Source organism: Lepisosteus platostomus, chromosome 12 (assembly GCF_059453375.1).
Source record: "Lepisosteus platostomus isolate fLepPlt1 chromosome 12, fLepPlt1.hap1, whole genome shotgun sequence".
Lineage (NCBI taxonomy): Eukaryota > Metazoa > Chordata > Actinopteri > Semionotiformes > Lepisosteidae > Lepisosteus > Lepisosteus platostomus.
Genome location: NC_142622.1, coordinates 23210633 through 23227328, shown reverse-complemented (window position 1 = coordinate 23227328; position 16696 = coordinate 23210633). Strand labels below are relative to the sequence as shown.

Sequence of the window (16696 nt, the reverse complement as noted above, 5' to 3'; positions counted from 1 at the left end):
AGATAGACATGGAAACTAGCTGCCATAAATCTGCCAGCGTGTACATTTTACTTTAGAAAGCCAAACCGCTTCTGTAGCTTACCTCATCTGCCTTCCAAAGGGCAGCTTGGCAGTCAGTTTCCTGAGCGAATGCGTCATTTCACTTACCATGCCTGACTCCTGCGTGCACACAGCTACACAGGTCAAAGGCTGTAAGCTTTTAGAACACTCTTCTTTGCTCAAGTCGTTCTAGTATTGCTAATTTATTTAGCTGGGTATTTTACTGGAACAATTCAGGTGGGGTACCGTGCTCAAGGCTACAAAAGCACTCACTGTCTCACTTGGGATTTGAAAGCACAATCCTCCAGTTATCAGTTCAGAATACTGACGACGGTCCACTGTGTTCTATGTTGCCATGCATTTAGTAAGTTATATTTCAAAACCCAGACCTGTACCTCTATAGTATATATGCCATTTCTGAGACTTTACTGCCAAAAGGACACCCACGGATGTCAAAAAAGATGATTTAGCAATTATTACCACCTGAGCCTGAAATGTTGGAATACAGACATTAATGACTCATAATAAGACCGTTTTAAATGGGAATCTGAAAATATTTAGCGTCGGTCTTCAATTTCAATGCCCTGCTAAATATCACATCACATGACTTTCAACCACAAGCACCTACCCAATAGTAGGGATACTGAGACTATCCCGGGAAGCACTGGGCATGAGGTACGAGACACCCTGGACCGGGTGCCAGTCAACTGCAGAGCAGACACAGACACACACAAGCTCATACCAGGGCCACTTTTCTCAGAAGCCAATACACCTAGTAATACGTCTTTGGACTGTGGGAGGAAAACAGAGTACCTGGAGGAAACCCACACCAACATTACGAGACCGTGCAAACTCCACACAGACAGCACCTCAGGAATTCAAAACCAGGGCCTCAGCACCGAGAGGCAGCGATGCTAACCACTAGTGCCACTGGATAGCCTCATGCTAAATATAAAAAATAAAATAAAACTAGGACAGGCTAACTATTGTCTTTACCCTATGGCAGAACTGAGCTCCTGACCCACACTTTAACTGCTTGAGTGACATTCCTAACATCCTTTAAATTTATCTCGCTGAGCTTCAGGCTCGTGCAGCGCCACATAAGAACATTTAATCAGCTGGGTTCTGTTCTCGTGGTTTAGATCTTTACAAAAACAGGGAAAAAATCATTATAATAATAATAATGGCAGTAATAAATCATGCAGTGGTCACAGTGAGTCCTGACAGTGGTTATTTCAAAACGAAGGGCTTGTAAAAAGCTCCCTGAATTTATTGGGTAGTGTCGGGGTTAAAGGAATTATCAGTAAAAGGCGTATTGAGATGCCTAATCGTATTAACAACAACTCCCTAGAGATGAGAACACAGGCAATGCATTACAAGTGCCCAGTTTCACAATATCTAATTCAATCGTGTACGGTCACTTTATGAATACTAAAAGCAGCTAGTATGGTTGTAGAGTTGAGAGCAAGAAAAGATTTACAGCTTCCTAAAGGCACAACCAAACTGCAGCCTACCTACCTATAAAGGAACGAAACTGCATACCTATAAAGGAACGAAACTTTCCCGTCATCACTGCAAGTGGAGTTGTGCATACTGAAAAAGACTGCAAAAGAAAAAAAAAAGTAATATCTCATCTTATTGCCGGTTAACTACAAAAGCCCAGCACACTATGGGCCGTGGGTTTGTAAAAGATGTTTATGTGGTCAGGCAGCCTGTGCTACTCATCTCTCAGTCCTCCACAAGCATCTTGGAGCAGTTTTATAACAGATGTGTTACAGGGCCCTACTTAGAGGCTCCCCCCAAAAATGAGGATCCAGCAGTCCTTTGCCAGATCTCATTCCAAACAGAGTATCGCCTGCAAACGCACATACTGTAACATTTTAAATCACAAGATAGCAAAATGTTTACTACTGCACTGAAACAGGTTCACATGCTAAGATTCCCTTAGCTATGTGCATGTACAGCATTCAGTTTCTATTCGAAATGCATGGGAACCGTATCAGTTCAAAGGGCTGGGCACAGAGGACATATAATATGAAGAAATGACACTGTATAACCAACAACACTCGATCTCAATACTGTGACATATAGAATATAAAAGTATAAACTTTTGTCTTGCCTCGTTTCCAGGACTATCTGCTATTTATATGCACCCCATATCATAACCTTAAACGCCCCAGTTTCATATAAACCGAGACACTGATGGCACCGCAGAGCTGGCTTGAGCCCTTGTCTTGACTGACACGAAGTCCAGACATTTACAAGGCTCGCAGTTGTTTTCCACATCAGGGACTGCAGCAGCAGCGGCGGCTCCTTGTCAGCTCTCAGACTGAGATGCAGACAAAAGGTTCCTGCGCAGAAACATGGCCTGAATCTTCCCACTCTATCTTTGCACACAGCCCTTCTGTACTGGGAGAGGAAAAGAAGGGCAGTCACACTTCCAATCACATTTAACCTTTTCGGAAGCTATAGGAGGAAGTCACAGCACAGTATTTCACATAAAACAATAATAATGCCATACATTTGTAAAGCATCTTTTATCATGAAGGATCCCAAAGCATTTTACGTATAAGAGAGGAACAGCTTCATCCACCACTGAAGTGAAGAGCTTGATGACCTTGATGGCAAGTGTTATACACCAGCAGCCCCACCAAACAGCAGATCAGGCAGAGAAGGGAGTACCTGCTTCACCAACTGAATTAAAGATAAACCCTAGGAAGGTCAGACTGTATACACCCAGAATAGAATCTAATCAGGGCATTGGGCTTAGCACCCCTGCTCAGAACGTGCAGTGGGATCTCTTACCATCAAGTAGTCAGGACCTCTGTTTAACATCAAATCCGAAAGGGCTGTATCTCCTACAGCACTGTGTCCCAGGTCACCACGATAGGATAGAGTTTTGGAAATTCTAGCCCAGAAGGACAAATGCCACCTTATGCACCAATCTGGATTTTCCTGGAGGTCTTCCATCCAAGTACTGATCAGGCCCAGACTTGCTTGGCTTCTAAGATGTAATATGATGAGGCTAAAAGGTGATAACACTGCTGCCTACAACATATTCAGAAATAGAATATTCAATTTGCACAAGACCTGCATGATGGAACACATGGTTGTGTGATTTACTTCAATTTGCTTGTGTGGGGCACAGTGCCTTGATTACTAAGTGTGTCTTAACCTCTGGCCACTTTTTGGTAGTAATGTTCACCTTAGGCACATTTTTTAAAAAGGATACTTGAACATAATAACTGTTTTTGTCTGGCCACTTAAAAACGCTCCATTATTCCGAAACCTTCACCTTTTGCAAACACTACCTAACACTGGCCCAAGATGTTTGTGTCTATACTGTATATTACAGGTCAATAAATAAAATGATTCTAAAATAGTGAATGGAAAAATTTAAAAAGATTTAAAAGTCAAGTCATTTACGCTGACAACATATGAAGAACATTAGTTTGGAGGTACTGTGTGCTTACCCAGTAGGATAAGGCTAGGACAAGAACTCTTTGTTTTTGCCACTTAAAATGTAATAAGCTTCTTATTACAAATCTTAAACAGACTTAAAAAGGCTTGGAACAAATCAACAAAGGAAGAGGATTGCCTGTTTTTCTTTAACATTAATGGCTTCAGTTTTCAAGTACATTTGTTTTCTCTTTATTAAAAATAGTTTCAAGACTGTGTTGGGATCTGACATAAGCACTCAAAATCCTCAAAGACACTGACAATGTCAAAACGGTGGATTTCTGCAGAATAGTACAGCACGAACTGGAGGGCAGATGTACAGTAGAAACTACACTGAACTGCATTTAAAACAAGACATTTTACCCAAAGGGTTGTGGGAGTATGGAACAAGCTACCCGACCATTTTGTTGAAGCCGATACCCCTGTCTTCTTCCAAGACCCACAGATCCATTAGCCACAAACAGATGAACTAGACTGACCAAATGGCTCCATTGTTTGTAACCTTCCTTATGTTCTTAAGCATTTTCGAACTCTTTAGAAGCTGCAACATTGATTTCTCCAGCATGCGTATGCTCCCTTGTTAAGATTAAGTAAGTGTAAGGAGACAAAAGCAACTCAGTCCTAAAGCAATTCCTCAAAGTCACTGAAATTTGACATCACAGTGACCGTACCCTTTAAAGGAAATGTCACATGAGTAAAAATAAAGTTTTTTTATTTTGTTCTCTTTTCTTCCCCTTTTCCCCTCTCTCTGTTCCAAGGCCCTCAGCCCTGATCAACCCAACCAATCACAGATGTGCTTTTTACTACATGAACCTGAAACAAGCAGAGGTTTCTAACACTTAAGACTCACATTTCCCTGATCTGGGCTTATACCAGTTAGATGAGACAGGATGGGGATATGGTTGTGTATGTGTGTCAGTTTTGACTGTATTTGTTATTCATTTTAAGCCTTTGTCCCTTAACCACATGTCATCTGCCAGCAATCAATCGTATCACTTCTCCATGGGACTCAGGAGAGCATTTGTTTCTCCAGTCTCCCTAGTCCGTTATCACACTGACAATTCAAAAACCAAAAGGAGGAAACACTGGGCTAGTGTAAAATTTCTGAAAGACTCATGTGTTCACTTGAAAAACCAATTAAGCTGCGAGGAAAGGGAAAATTGTTCTATTTCACACACCAAATCGTTTTAAAAAAACAACAATTCTAGCTTGGAAGACAGAATGCTTAGGAGAGGGATCTGATCCAGGGATTTCAAAACCCTAAAAGAACAAAATTAAGTCAGAAAACTCAACAAGATTTAAGGACAAAAACAGAAGTTACAGTAAGCTTACATATGTCAAAATCTAAAATAGTTAAAGTGGGTAGCTGTGTCAGCATGCTTTGGCTGCAAAGGAACAAGTAAAGGTCGATTCCATGGTGGAAAGAGAAGAAAGGAAACACAACGTTCACACCTGAAGAAGGCTCCGCAGCCAAAACATTGTTTGCTTTCTTCTCTTTTCAGCATGGAATAAACCTTTTACTTGTCCCTTTGTCAAAATCTCAGCTTGATAACATTTTTCTTAACTTGGACCCGATGTGACAGAGGCTGGCAAGCCATGGGTTTTGGTCTCATCCTAGGCTGATTCTTTTCTGGTCCTTCCCTTTTGGTACATTCTCGCTGCTCATCTTTGGATCGGACCCAATCCCGTTACAGTTTGTTTTTGGTGTGCCCACTATTAATCTCACCATAACAAAAATACAACCGCATAGCAAGCTGCCTCACTCACATTTGTTCAAGGGGTCAGAGATATGATGCAGTTTCTTAAATTGGAGAAAATTAGATGCACGCTTTGTAGGTCCACCATTATTTTTTATAGCTTGGCAACTCTTCCCGAACTACTTTGAGACTTTGAGCCTCTCCTCTACACCCTAGACCTCAATCTGTTAACTGGCTATTCCAATAAAACCTGACCGGACTACCGTTTTTGCTTCCTAAAGACTGTTCAGAGTAATAAGTATTTTTCTATACACCTTCTTGTGTCTTCTGTCTCTTTTTCCTGTAGTTTTACTCTTTGTGAGGAATGATTCAGGAGGGAACAAGAGTGGAAATTCGGTATTCCCCTTTTCATAAACTGCCCCCAGATGAAACACTGTACTAACAATTTATATGACCTGTAACATTACTTTAATATGAAAACTATGCATTACATATTTCTGTTGGTGTAAAATACCATAAATGTCAGAAAATCTTACATTAGGATTACACATAGGAGACACTTCTTCCTATAAAGATCTGTGGGTATTAGGAACATGATACCTAACCCTTTTCTACAGGTAGTCTTAATGAGATTCTTCAAGAAGCACGTTCTTAGATCAATAAGCGACTATCCCCTGAGCAAGAAAGTTGGCCTGAATGACCTCTAACTTCGTTACCATTCTTATGGTAGATTGCACTGAAGACACTGCCCAATGGAAAACCATCTAAAATCTACCGTATGTCACATACAGTATGTGTTCTTTAACACTCAACAAGTTTATTCCCAGACACACTTTTCTCTTGGGGCAAAGCGCTTGGGGCACAGCTCTTTACCCTGACATCTTTCTATCGATAATCTACCCCCACCCTCCGTTATTTACTATAAAATATTTATCTAGAACTGCTGTCTAGAAAAACACTGCATTGCAAAATTAGCCCGATTCCAATCTTACCTCTCCCTTTTACAGGAAACTAATGCCACACGGCAACTGCACTTCAACTCGCCTCTTCGATTTCTACTTTATTTATTTCCAATGCCTGAACAAGAAATAAAGCCGTGGGAACACGGACAAGAGCAAATATAACTTCCATTTGCGTCACCCACTGAAATACTGCTGATCTAACAAACTCCCTGCCACTCAAGGGCTTTTAATACAAATCAAACAAGCTGAGCTATTGCTTACAGAGACAACAAGCAAAGCGCCAGGCGAAGTCTTCTCCTGAAAAGAAATACAGCTTTTCGGTATCACCGGTTTTCTCAAGGGCAGAGATGACGGCTGTAAACCGCCAGCTGGAAAAACAAACCAAATTGGTTTCTCCTTAAGTTTATTAGTCAATATTTTAAACAAACAAAGGATTAGACCATAAAAGCCTTGTATTCTTCATGATGCCCACATCACAGGGGCGTTTATGACGTGCTTCTGAAAGTCATGATTGTAGAGTATAGAAGTTTTTTTATGATAAACCCCTCAAAAACAAACGGAAGAAGAATGACGGCAGACCTCAATGTACAGAGAGGCATGGGGCCCATGTGTCTCGGCAAGACACTGGCAGCTCCAGTGGATGCACTCACCCTTCCAACCGGACATCAGGTAACGACCTGTTGAGCGCGATCATCTCACTGGCCATGAGGTTGAACTGATTGATCTTGAACATCTCCTTCATCTTCTCCTGGTTCTCCTTGGGGATCACTACTGGCTTGCCCATCTCTCCTGGCCCCTCCTGGGGCTTCTGCACCACCTCTGGAGGGAGGAAGGAGAGCAGACATGTAGGTTACTTCTTGTTAGGATGGAAGATGTTCAGTTCACCATGCTGATCAGAAGTTAATCAAGGAACCAAATACTCAGTCCCAGCAAAACAATTTAAACCCTCGTCCTGTGAAATTTGTTCAGCTCAGTGGTAACCAAATGCGAACTAAGGACAGCAGCATTTCGGGGGAGCTGAGCATCTGGGAAATTGGGCTGAAAGAATAACGTCCATGCTTTTCTTCCAAGATCTCATTGAATGTTGAAGTGATAAGCTTCACAGATCTGTCTGTAAATCGGCAATCTCTGCAGGACAGACACAACTCTTTTTTCTCCGCGCCTCTAAACATGTGTCAAGTCCCCTCACACCCACACTTTCAGATTGGAATAGAACTTTTTATTTATTTCTGGTGACAAGAGAGCTAGGGCCACTAGACTGAAGAAGCTCTTATCGCCTGTGACCTGAACAAATCTTGAACACTGTCCTCCAGAGGTGAAAATGCACTGATTTATGTAGACCACTTTACATCTCAGTTCAGCTTGCCATGACTATTATTGTGGATTAATGTTGATTTGAGCTTGTCCCTTCAAACTAGTACAAACCTGCAGCGGAACCTATATACACAAAATAATAAAACTCAGTAAATAGCTTTTTATAAACAATGAAACTAGTGTAGTATCTCAAAAAAGGGCAAGGTATTTCTTGCTCATAGGGAGAAAATGTGTAACAGTGTGAGCAGCCAGGATCACAAATTTAAACATTACTGTGGTTGTGTTCCTTTCAAAAAGTGTGTACACTACAATCACATGTTTTAAAAAAGAGGATTTCTATGTTCATGTGAGCCCTTTTTGTGGAAGGTGTGGTACTTTCAAAAATGTTTCTGTCCTACACAACTATAGCCTACAAGGTACTCAGTCAACACTAACTGGTTCTCCCTGATCCAACAGTACAACACTGCAGTAGCTGCTACACTGCACTGCAACTGCTTTGGTCAGTTTCCAGATTCATAATGCACCACAGGGTTCTGAGAGGACTAGTGTTTGATAGCTAAACTTCGATGTGAAGCTTGGATATGGCCAATTACACTTCCAGTAAGACTGTACAGCTCTTTACCCTAATCCAAGGAGAGAAGGTTTGTGTTTGCCAGCAAGACACTGGCAAAGTCCAGCAAAATTGGATCCTGAGCATCTCGTTTCATTTTCAGCTTAACCAAGATGGCCGGAGCCATTTCACTTGCATCAGGAGGGACAAGGCCTTCCAGGCCAAAGGTCAGGGCTGAAGAAAAAAAGGAGCCTTGTGCTGCAAGTACGAGCAAAAACGGAAATTAAACCATCATAAAAGGAACAGATTCCAAATGAAGGTGTGGAACCAAGCCAGAAATACTGAAAAATGAGCCACGGGGAATTGGAGACAACCAGGCTCTTTATTCTTAGCTGCACTGCTAATGAAGTGGAAGGGAAAAACAGCTGTTTCTGCTCTGCAGGGTCTCTCTGCTCTCTACACCTGTCTGGAGAACGAGCTTTAAAATATCACACACCCTCTCTCTTCCCCCATTCATCTCCGTCCTGCATTTAACAGTGCTGAGGACAGGGCAGAGAAGGACTCTTCTGCTGTCAGAGGAGAAAGAAATAAGTCACAGGATCCAGACTGCTGCCATTTCCCAGTTGTCACAGTATCCCAAGAAAGTCAATGAACTCCCTCTCAATAGTTAAAAAAAACTCTTCAAATTTATATTCCAGAAATGGCTTACTGATTTGCCTTCAGCGATATCTTTTCTAGATTAGTTTCAATTGGATGCTGTACTCCTGTACTGTACATTTTTATCTTTATATGAATTGGCTACATTACTCTGCTCTCCTCCCCACTGATGGCTGATGTGTGGTGAGCGTTCTGGCGCACTATGGCTGCCGTCGCATCATCCAGGTGGATGCTGCACATTGGTGGTGGTGGAGGGGAGTCCCCATTACCTGTAAAAGCGCTTTGAGTGGAGTGTCCAGAAAAGCGCTATATAAGTGTAAGCAATTATTATTATTATTTCATTTCAGTTTGATTTTATCTCAGTTACTGCTTTATTTTTGTTTTCTATTTTATTATTTAACTTGATTACACCACCTGTACTTTTATTACCTTTTGGTGTATTTCTAAAGCTCTGTGGTTCAAGGTGTTGGGTGAGGAGGGGGATCGCGGGTCAGTAATTTAGGAGATTTCTAACTAGGAAACTTGTTTGGTTGTTTATCTTCTCCAATAAACAAAAAATGGATGCTGAAAACTGAAGAAAGCAGGTGAAAATCAGTTTGGATGTCAAACAATTTTCACAACTTCCAAAATCTTGCTTGAATGCTTGTAGTTTTGTAGTAATATTTTAGAACTATATTGCTTTCTGAATGTTTTCCAGAATCACTATGCTTTATAAACATTGTGAGCATTGCACCGAACCTTTCAAATTCTAAACAGCAGCACAGCATTCAAAATACAGCAAACAGCATTTAAACATCTAAAGTGCAGAGTATCACCTGCCAGTATTAATAATGTAAACTACACCTATAAAATGGGAAGCTGCCTTCAAGAAGATACAAAAATGGCTTAGGTGTTAACAGACGCATAATTTTGTGATCTAGATGGTGTGGATAAGCTACAAAAATGGCAAATACAAGGACATACAGTTAAGTATGAATGAAGATCAATATATATGATTGTAAACTTGAACAATGCATATTTAATATATTATGGTCAACACATAACAAAAAAATATATTTCTGCTCTGGAATCAGTCCATTGAAGAGTAACCAGAAAGATTCTCAGGTGTAAAAAGATCTAAATCTCTAGCCTTGACCAGAGAATATTATGATTGGAGCATTTAAAATTCTCAAAGACAATGACAAAGTCAACCAACTGGACTTCTCTAGAATCACAAAATACAGGAACTATAGAAGACAACTCAGAAGATGTAATGGATCGGTCGAAGGGGCCTGCTCTCATGTTTAACCTTTCTTATATTGCTGTAGTTGAGGCAAAAAAAAACTGTCCTCTTGTGTCCCCTGCTTTGAGTGAAAGAAATATTTTTGAAGAAAAAAACGTTTCATTCCTACGATGAAAGTATCTCATTTGGAGCAATGTAGGTAAGCTTGTCACTGGAAAAGAAGCTTGAACTTGCTTTATTAAACCAACTGCTGGGTTTCAATAAGCTTTCAACTATGCATGAAAAGCTCCATGGTTGTGATTTTCCACTTGCAGGACATTATGAAACTGCTCAGCTCTAGATTCTCCAGCAAATGGGCCACCTGTATAGAAAATAAATTACAGTAACAGCTGATAATGTGACGAATTCCATAATAATAAAGCCTTATTAAACCAATTATTTATACAAGTATGAAGTGAATCTAGATACAATGGGTAACACCCGACTTGTGCCAACATTTCCAGGTAGGGGTAGTGGTCCCAGATTCGTAAATCTTACCTTGGTTTACCTTACGTTCTGTTTAAATGATTTAGAGTCAATCAGAAGTCCAACACCACATACAGTAGAAACAAGCAGGTACAGACATAGAGAAAACAAGACAACAAATGGTAAAGGAAGAGAAAAGGCAAGAGTGGAAAAAGCGAGAGCTTCTTGTTCTAGATCACCCGGAAAGACTATATTGGATAAATAAATGACTATAACTCTAACCTTGTTAAGAGAGCTGGCTATTCTATTGTTTTTAGGAAAGTCTAATTTCCTGTGTTAAGAATCCCTTGGTTAAAAACAGCCTCTCCTGGCTGGTGGGTGCATTTTAGAATAGGTTCCCATTCATTTTTTGGCATCTGGATTTGTAGAGAGCGGGATTTAACCACAGGTCATATTCCGCTTGGTTTAGAAGGCAGCTTTCTCTTATTTTGACTTTTGCAGGCAGAATATAAGAGTCAAATATGCCTCTAGGATGCCTTATTTGAAAGTCTGTACATAATGTAACTTGTGTGTTGTATGTTTGTGTTGTTTAGCATGTGTACTGTCATTGTCAATAATTCAGTGTGCCAGAGAACACTCAGGTCCCTCTAACAATACCAGTCACTTTCGTACATTCTTGGCAAAATCTTTACAACTTGGGGAGGGGGATATGATGATTTAATGTATTTACTGATTTAACTACTTGATTATTCCTGATATTTCTCTAGTTTCTTAACTTGTAACAATACAATAACAATTTCACATGTGCTTTCCTATTAAATATTTCTCCCAAAATAGTGTCCACTAATGTTTGTTTCACATTTTCTTCAAACATGCTGAAAAGGTCACTAGTAAGGTCACTAGTAAGGTGCTGCTGTTTTCCAGAAATGGTACTGTATGTTAATCATCTCAGAGGACTTATTCCACATCCTCAAAGCCTCTGACAAATCCAACCCTATGGAATTCTTCCTAGTCAGCAGTGAAACACAAACCAGAGCACCCGAATGGAAACAAAGGGGAAATGCTTTCAGAACAGAAAGCAAAGGATTTCTTTACCCAAGGAGTTGACGGATAATGGAACAAGTGTCCCCAGCCACGATGTCGAAGCTGATACCCTGGCTTTGTTCAAGAAACAGCAGGATGAGAGACTCTATTTAATCAGCTACCAACAATGGGCAAGGTGGCCTCTCCTCATCGGCAAACTTTGTTTTTCCCCACAACAAAAGGCACCATCTTTGCGTACTTGACCCAAGGTTTTAACATGCATCAAGTGAAGGACAGTGCCTTTCATAAGTATTCACCCCTTTCCAGTGATGTCCTGTTCTACTGAATTACAAATGTATACACAGCTGATTAAAGTTAGTCTATTTAATCAAAACCAAAATGCTTAAACTTAACACTTATGGGTGAAATAAGTTACATGTCGGTAATAACATTACTCTTTCAGCTGTATCTATGATGGAGACTGAAATCCAATATCCAAAGGCTACAGCTTGCTAGTGCCATGCTCTGGATGAAATGTTGATGCCTATATCAATCACTGAGGCAGTTGTGGAGGAATAGAGTGTAATAGTGATGATCATAACAGGGTTGTGTACAATATAGCTTTTAGAGTAATGTCATACCTGTTGGTACTATAGTGGGTTCATAGTGCATTTGAGCTTTGTGCATTACATGTCCGGAGGAGTGATCCAAGTACATATGCACCAAAAGACTGCTGCTATTCTACCATCACTGGTTCCAATTACATCTCTGACAACTACATACAGTACAGTACTCAACAGTGCGTCAACTGCAATCAACCTGGCTGACACAGACATACACTGAAACGTCAGCTCGTGCTTTAAGCTTTCTTAAGGATCTACCCCTGTGCGTTTGCATTTCTACAGAAAAGCAGAGCGGAGGCAGAGCAGGAAAGAATTCTTAGCGGTGGGACAGTAAGCCGAATAGACGTCAAATCATCAGAGGGGTGGATGTGTGGAATTCGCTAATGAGTCAGTATCAATTTAGAGCCTTTGAGATTATCCAAAACTTCAAACGCTGCAGCACAGACCTGCCGAGTTGCTGAAATAAAACCGACACAACACTCAGAGAGCTCTGCTCTAGAGAATTGGCAAAGTCATATTAACATTAAATGAACACCAAGAACAGCTGACAGGGCAGGTAAAATGTTTTTTAGGTACCTGGCTGGACTGCACAAAATCCTATTACAACTAGGGTATCACTACCGAACGCAGCTAACCCGATTCATGTTTTATTCCAAACATTTTTGGTTACTATCTTGAGATGAATACTAATCTACCACAGTTAATCTAAGCAAAAAGTAGCCTACTTAATTTTTGATGTGCTGGTGTTTTAGATAAGAAAAACATTTGGAAAACCCTTGACGCACACTGCCCTGCACTGCTGACAGTGCAACACTCTTCATGGGACTGCATTCACTATGAGTCCACTGAGACTCCTCAGCAGAGAGCCCGTCCCTGTTTCCTTATCCCAGCAGCTCCCCAAAACGGATGCACAGCTCGGATCACTGCTTTCACTTTCACACCCCTTCTGGCGTCAGTATTTCCCTCAATCCTCTGGCCTCAGACCCTGCCCACATTACATTTCAACCTCAGCAGATGATTCCGGACTGTGTAATCGTGCACTCATTTCCGCCAAAGCAAAAAAAAAAAAGGCAGGGAAAAGGAGCTCATGTCCAACCTCTTAGCCACCTGAAATAATCGACTGCCATCCAATTTGCCATTTTTGTTGAAGGTCTTAACTCGTGGCTTTCAAAAGTCTATGCGAGCTTTAGCATGAGGTCATGAGGTAAACCACAGGAGTAATGAAGTTTCCAGGGAACAGATCTCCAGAGCCTAGCCTACTGAAAGCACTGACGCTGACCAACATGATGGAATTACATGGTGTGTGAACATATCGAGACATGCCTTGGCTAAGTGTAATGATCTTGTGTTTGATATATGATCTTCGCCTATTCTGCAGTCAAAGTTGTCCACTGGCTGTTTTGTTGAGCAGGTCTAAAGCAAAGCCGTAATACATTAGCCTCACAAGCTGTATGGTATGGGCTCAGTTGCCTAGCAGGGCTGGGGGCAGGATTAACACATCAGCCTCTCGTAGGACACCTGAAAGGGTCACTGAGGAACTCTTCTTGAGTTCCTAAAAAAAAAGTACAGAAACATTTTTAAAAAATGATTTTTTAATCAGGACGGGGATTTTGCAGAAACAGAAATGTAAAAAACCAAAGCAGAAAATGATGCGACTTTTACAATTTTAGACACTTTAAACACGCAAATAAACATTTAAGCAAAGATCACAGCATGTTGAACGAGAATAATACATAGTGTTGGAAAAAAAAAATTTTTTTAGCTCTTTAGAGAGGAGAAATTAAGAAAATAGAAAAGAGCTGAACCTCTCGGGGCAAGCACAGCAAGGGTCTGCCTCTCAACCTCATTCAGATGATAAAGACGGGGGAATTTTGCAGCTGGCCAAGACTACATTTTGCAAAACGACACAGAAAACCAAGCACAGAACCACAAGAACTCTTTTTACAGATAAACAAAGTGGAAATTTTACAAAGTGTTACTACTGTAGATATTTGTAGGGTAGGAGACCTTTTCTAGCCATAGTGTCTTTTAAGAGGGGGAAAAAGAGAACAAATTTTAATTAGAATGAACTTTTTCTCAGTCAGCAGATCCAGCATACCACCTAGCTGCTGAGCAACAGGAAAATCCAGGGAAGGGAAAGGAAAAGGAATAATGAAGCAGATCGATACAGTGTCAACTCTCTCCATCACCCAGGCTCTCGGCTCAAACAGTGCTTTAGACAAGGGTTCTCATGCCCAGCAATATCACAGATGGGCAAAACTGGCAGCTGGCAATGCATACGGAAACATGTCCATTTTGACATCCTGATGAAGTTTTATTACTCTGTGACTGTCCTCCAGGATTAGTTTGCATTTCTCAATATGAGAGATAGGATGAGGTTTTTTTTTTTTAGAAGACACTCCATTTCCTTACATGAAAGCCAGTATTTGTCTTTAACCACCACTAAAGTCAAAATACCAGATGGTATAAAGCAAGCGTTCACATCTATATGCATGTAATATACTGTCGAGGCATTAACAATGGGTTTAGCTTCACATTTTACTAAACAAACTAAATAGGCAATGATTAATGTCCTAAGCAGAAATCGTGCACTGCACATAAAAGCAGATTACTGTTCAAACCCATTATGAAATCAAAGGAATTCAGATACTGAGAGGGTCCATCACTGTGAACAATTTTTTGAATATCCTCTGTTTGCTGCTAGAAATACTCATATCCTCGGCTTAAACCTTACAAGAACGTTTATTTCTCTCTGGGATACCAAATTCTGCTCGACTGAGAAGTGTGACTCGCAACTTAGCAAGAGAACATGATCGTGGACCACAACAGCAGCCCTCTGCTGATCTCTGCTGAATTTGCTAGCTAGTCCATTACAATCATCCTCCAGTACGCCTGTGACGATCTGACAAATGCGTGAAACTTGTGGCTGTGCATTGTCATAAAAGGGCAAAGTGCTGCACGAAGAAAAATTGAACATGTGGGGCAAGGTTATTGTCTACAGAGGGAAGCGCACTCAAGGAGCCATGAATAAGCTCGATTAAATGTGATCTGCTGTAAATTCAGACTGTATTGCAGAACAAAATCAGTCCTCCGCCTCTGAATTAGCCTGCTTGTACAAAACATTATGGCACTGCTCCCTGCACAACATGACTTGAAGAGTGCATCGATTAGTGTTCAGTTTCTGGTGGAAGGTATCTGTGGCAAGGCAGAGCATGTTGCTCAACGCCAGTTATTCAGCAACACATGAAAAGCACATGCTGATGGCCGACCCCTTCTTCCTGAAGCAGCAGCCTTGCAGTACGAGACCTGATCAGGCCAGTGATGTCCGGGGGTCTCTGCTCCAATTTGAGATGTTGGAAATTACAGTCTTACTGTACACAAGCTGAACTGGCCACAGTGATGTCCAGGTGTCTGATTCAGTCTGAGACGCTGAACAATGTGACCTTTCTCTACAGTACCTCATCTGGCAACAGCGATGTCCAGGTGTCTATGGTGCAGTTTGAGATGCTGGACAATGTTGATCCTGGAGATGCTTCAATCAGACAATTCACAAAAATGGCAAACTTGTGGCTGCCCTGGCAACTCTAAGTAATAAGTGCAATCCATTTAGATGTAATACAACTACATAAATGATACTGTAGTCTAGTGCACACCAAAGAGTTTGGCCTCTCAAGAATCTGATTTACCTGTTTTTAACACCCTTAGGGCCTCATGCCTTCTGCCTTGTAGCAGTCGTGGAATTTAGTTTCAGCCAAGATTAGTGTAATTTTCCATCACTTAATCACCCTAATCACATCCACTAATGCAAACCATTATACCATACTGTACAGTATATGAACAAGTAGTAGGTTTATTCCATGCTGAAAAAAAGAAGAAAGAAAACACAACGTTTCGGCCGAGGAGCCTTCTTCAGGTGTCAGTCTTTTTTTCAGCATGGAATAAACCTATTACTTGTTCCTTTGCAGCCTACGCATGCTGAAGCAGCTACCCACCTGAACCCATACTGTATATGATGCGTTACAAATACACAAAGGACTAAGATGGATCATTTTAACTTTTGGTTAACTGATGTCAATATATACTTCTGGGAAATTATTGGAACCAAGGTAGTTTGGTGAGATTTTAACATTTTAATATGTCTGTATATAAAGTGTAAAATAAGGCATTGTGTGTATTGTGACACCAAACACAAGACACAAAAATTAACAGGTCAGCCACTGTGCTGGTTTGTTAAAAGTTGACAAATGTTCTTCATAAAGAAAAAAAAAGAGTACCATCAGCTGGGAAAAACTATTGTGTGCTCTGCCTGTTGTGACTCACTTCTTGTTTATGGCTTTTCCCTCATTCCTGACTCTTTCCCTCCTTTTAACTTCCTGAGCATATTTTTTACTGCTCTGAATTCTGTTGGCAGCAGTATCCTGTACTACAGTACATCCCTGCTCTTTAACTTTGTACAGTGTAAACATAAAATGTATTAAAGTACTGATTAATCAGAGAGCCATACATTATATATCATATCTATCAAAGAAAGAGATAATGCTGAATAAATGGAAAGCAATGTTAGTTATGTTTAACTTGCTAAACTCCATTTCCATGTAAGCTTACAATTCTCTACCACGCAGCTGTTAATAACCCAAAAGGGAAGTTGCTGTGACCTTATTCTTCTTTTTAGCAATATAACAGGC

The 16696-nt window shown here is 40.7% G+C and overlaps 1 protein-coding gene across 2 annotated transcripts in view; it reads right to left on the bottom strand.

Moving 5' to 3' along the window:
* Positions 1–16696, bottom strand: part of galnt1 (UDP-N-acetyl-alpha-D-galactosamine:polypeptide N-acetylgalactosaminyltransferase 1) — a 204873-nt gene that overhangs the window by 95400 nt on the left and 92777 nt on the right. For both annotated transcript variants that reach the window (XM_088601436.1, XM_088601435.1), the window contains one exon: positions 6808–6976. In XM_088601436.1, coding sequence (XP_088457562.1) covers positions 6808–6976 — 169 coding nt within the window. The remainder of the gene's footprint in view (positions 1–6807; positions 6977–16696) is intronic.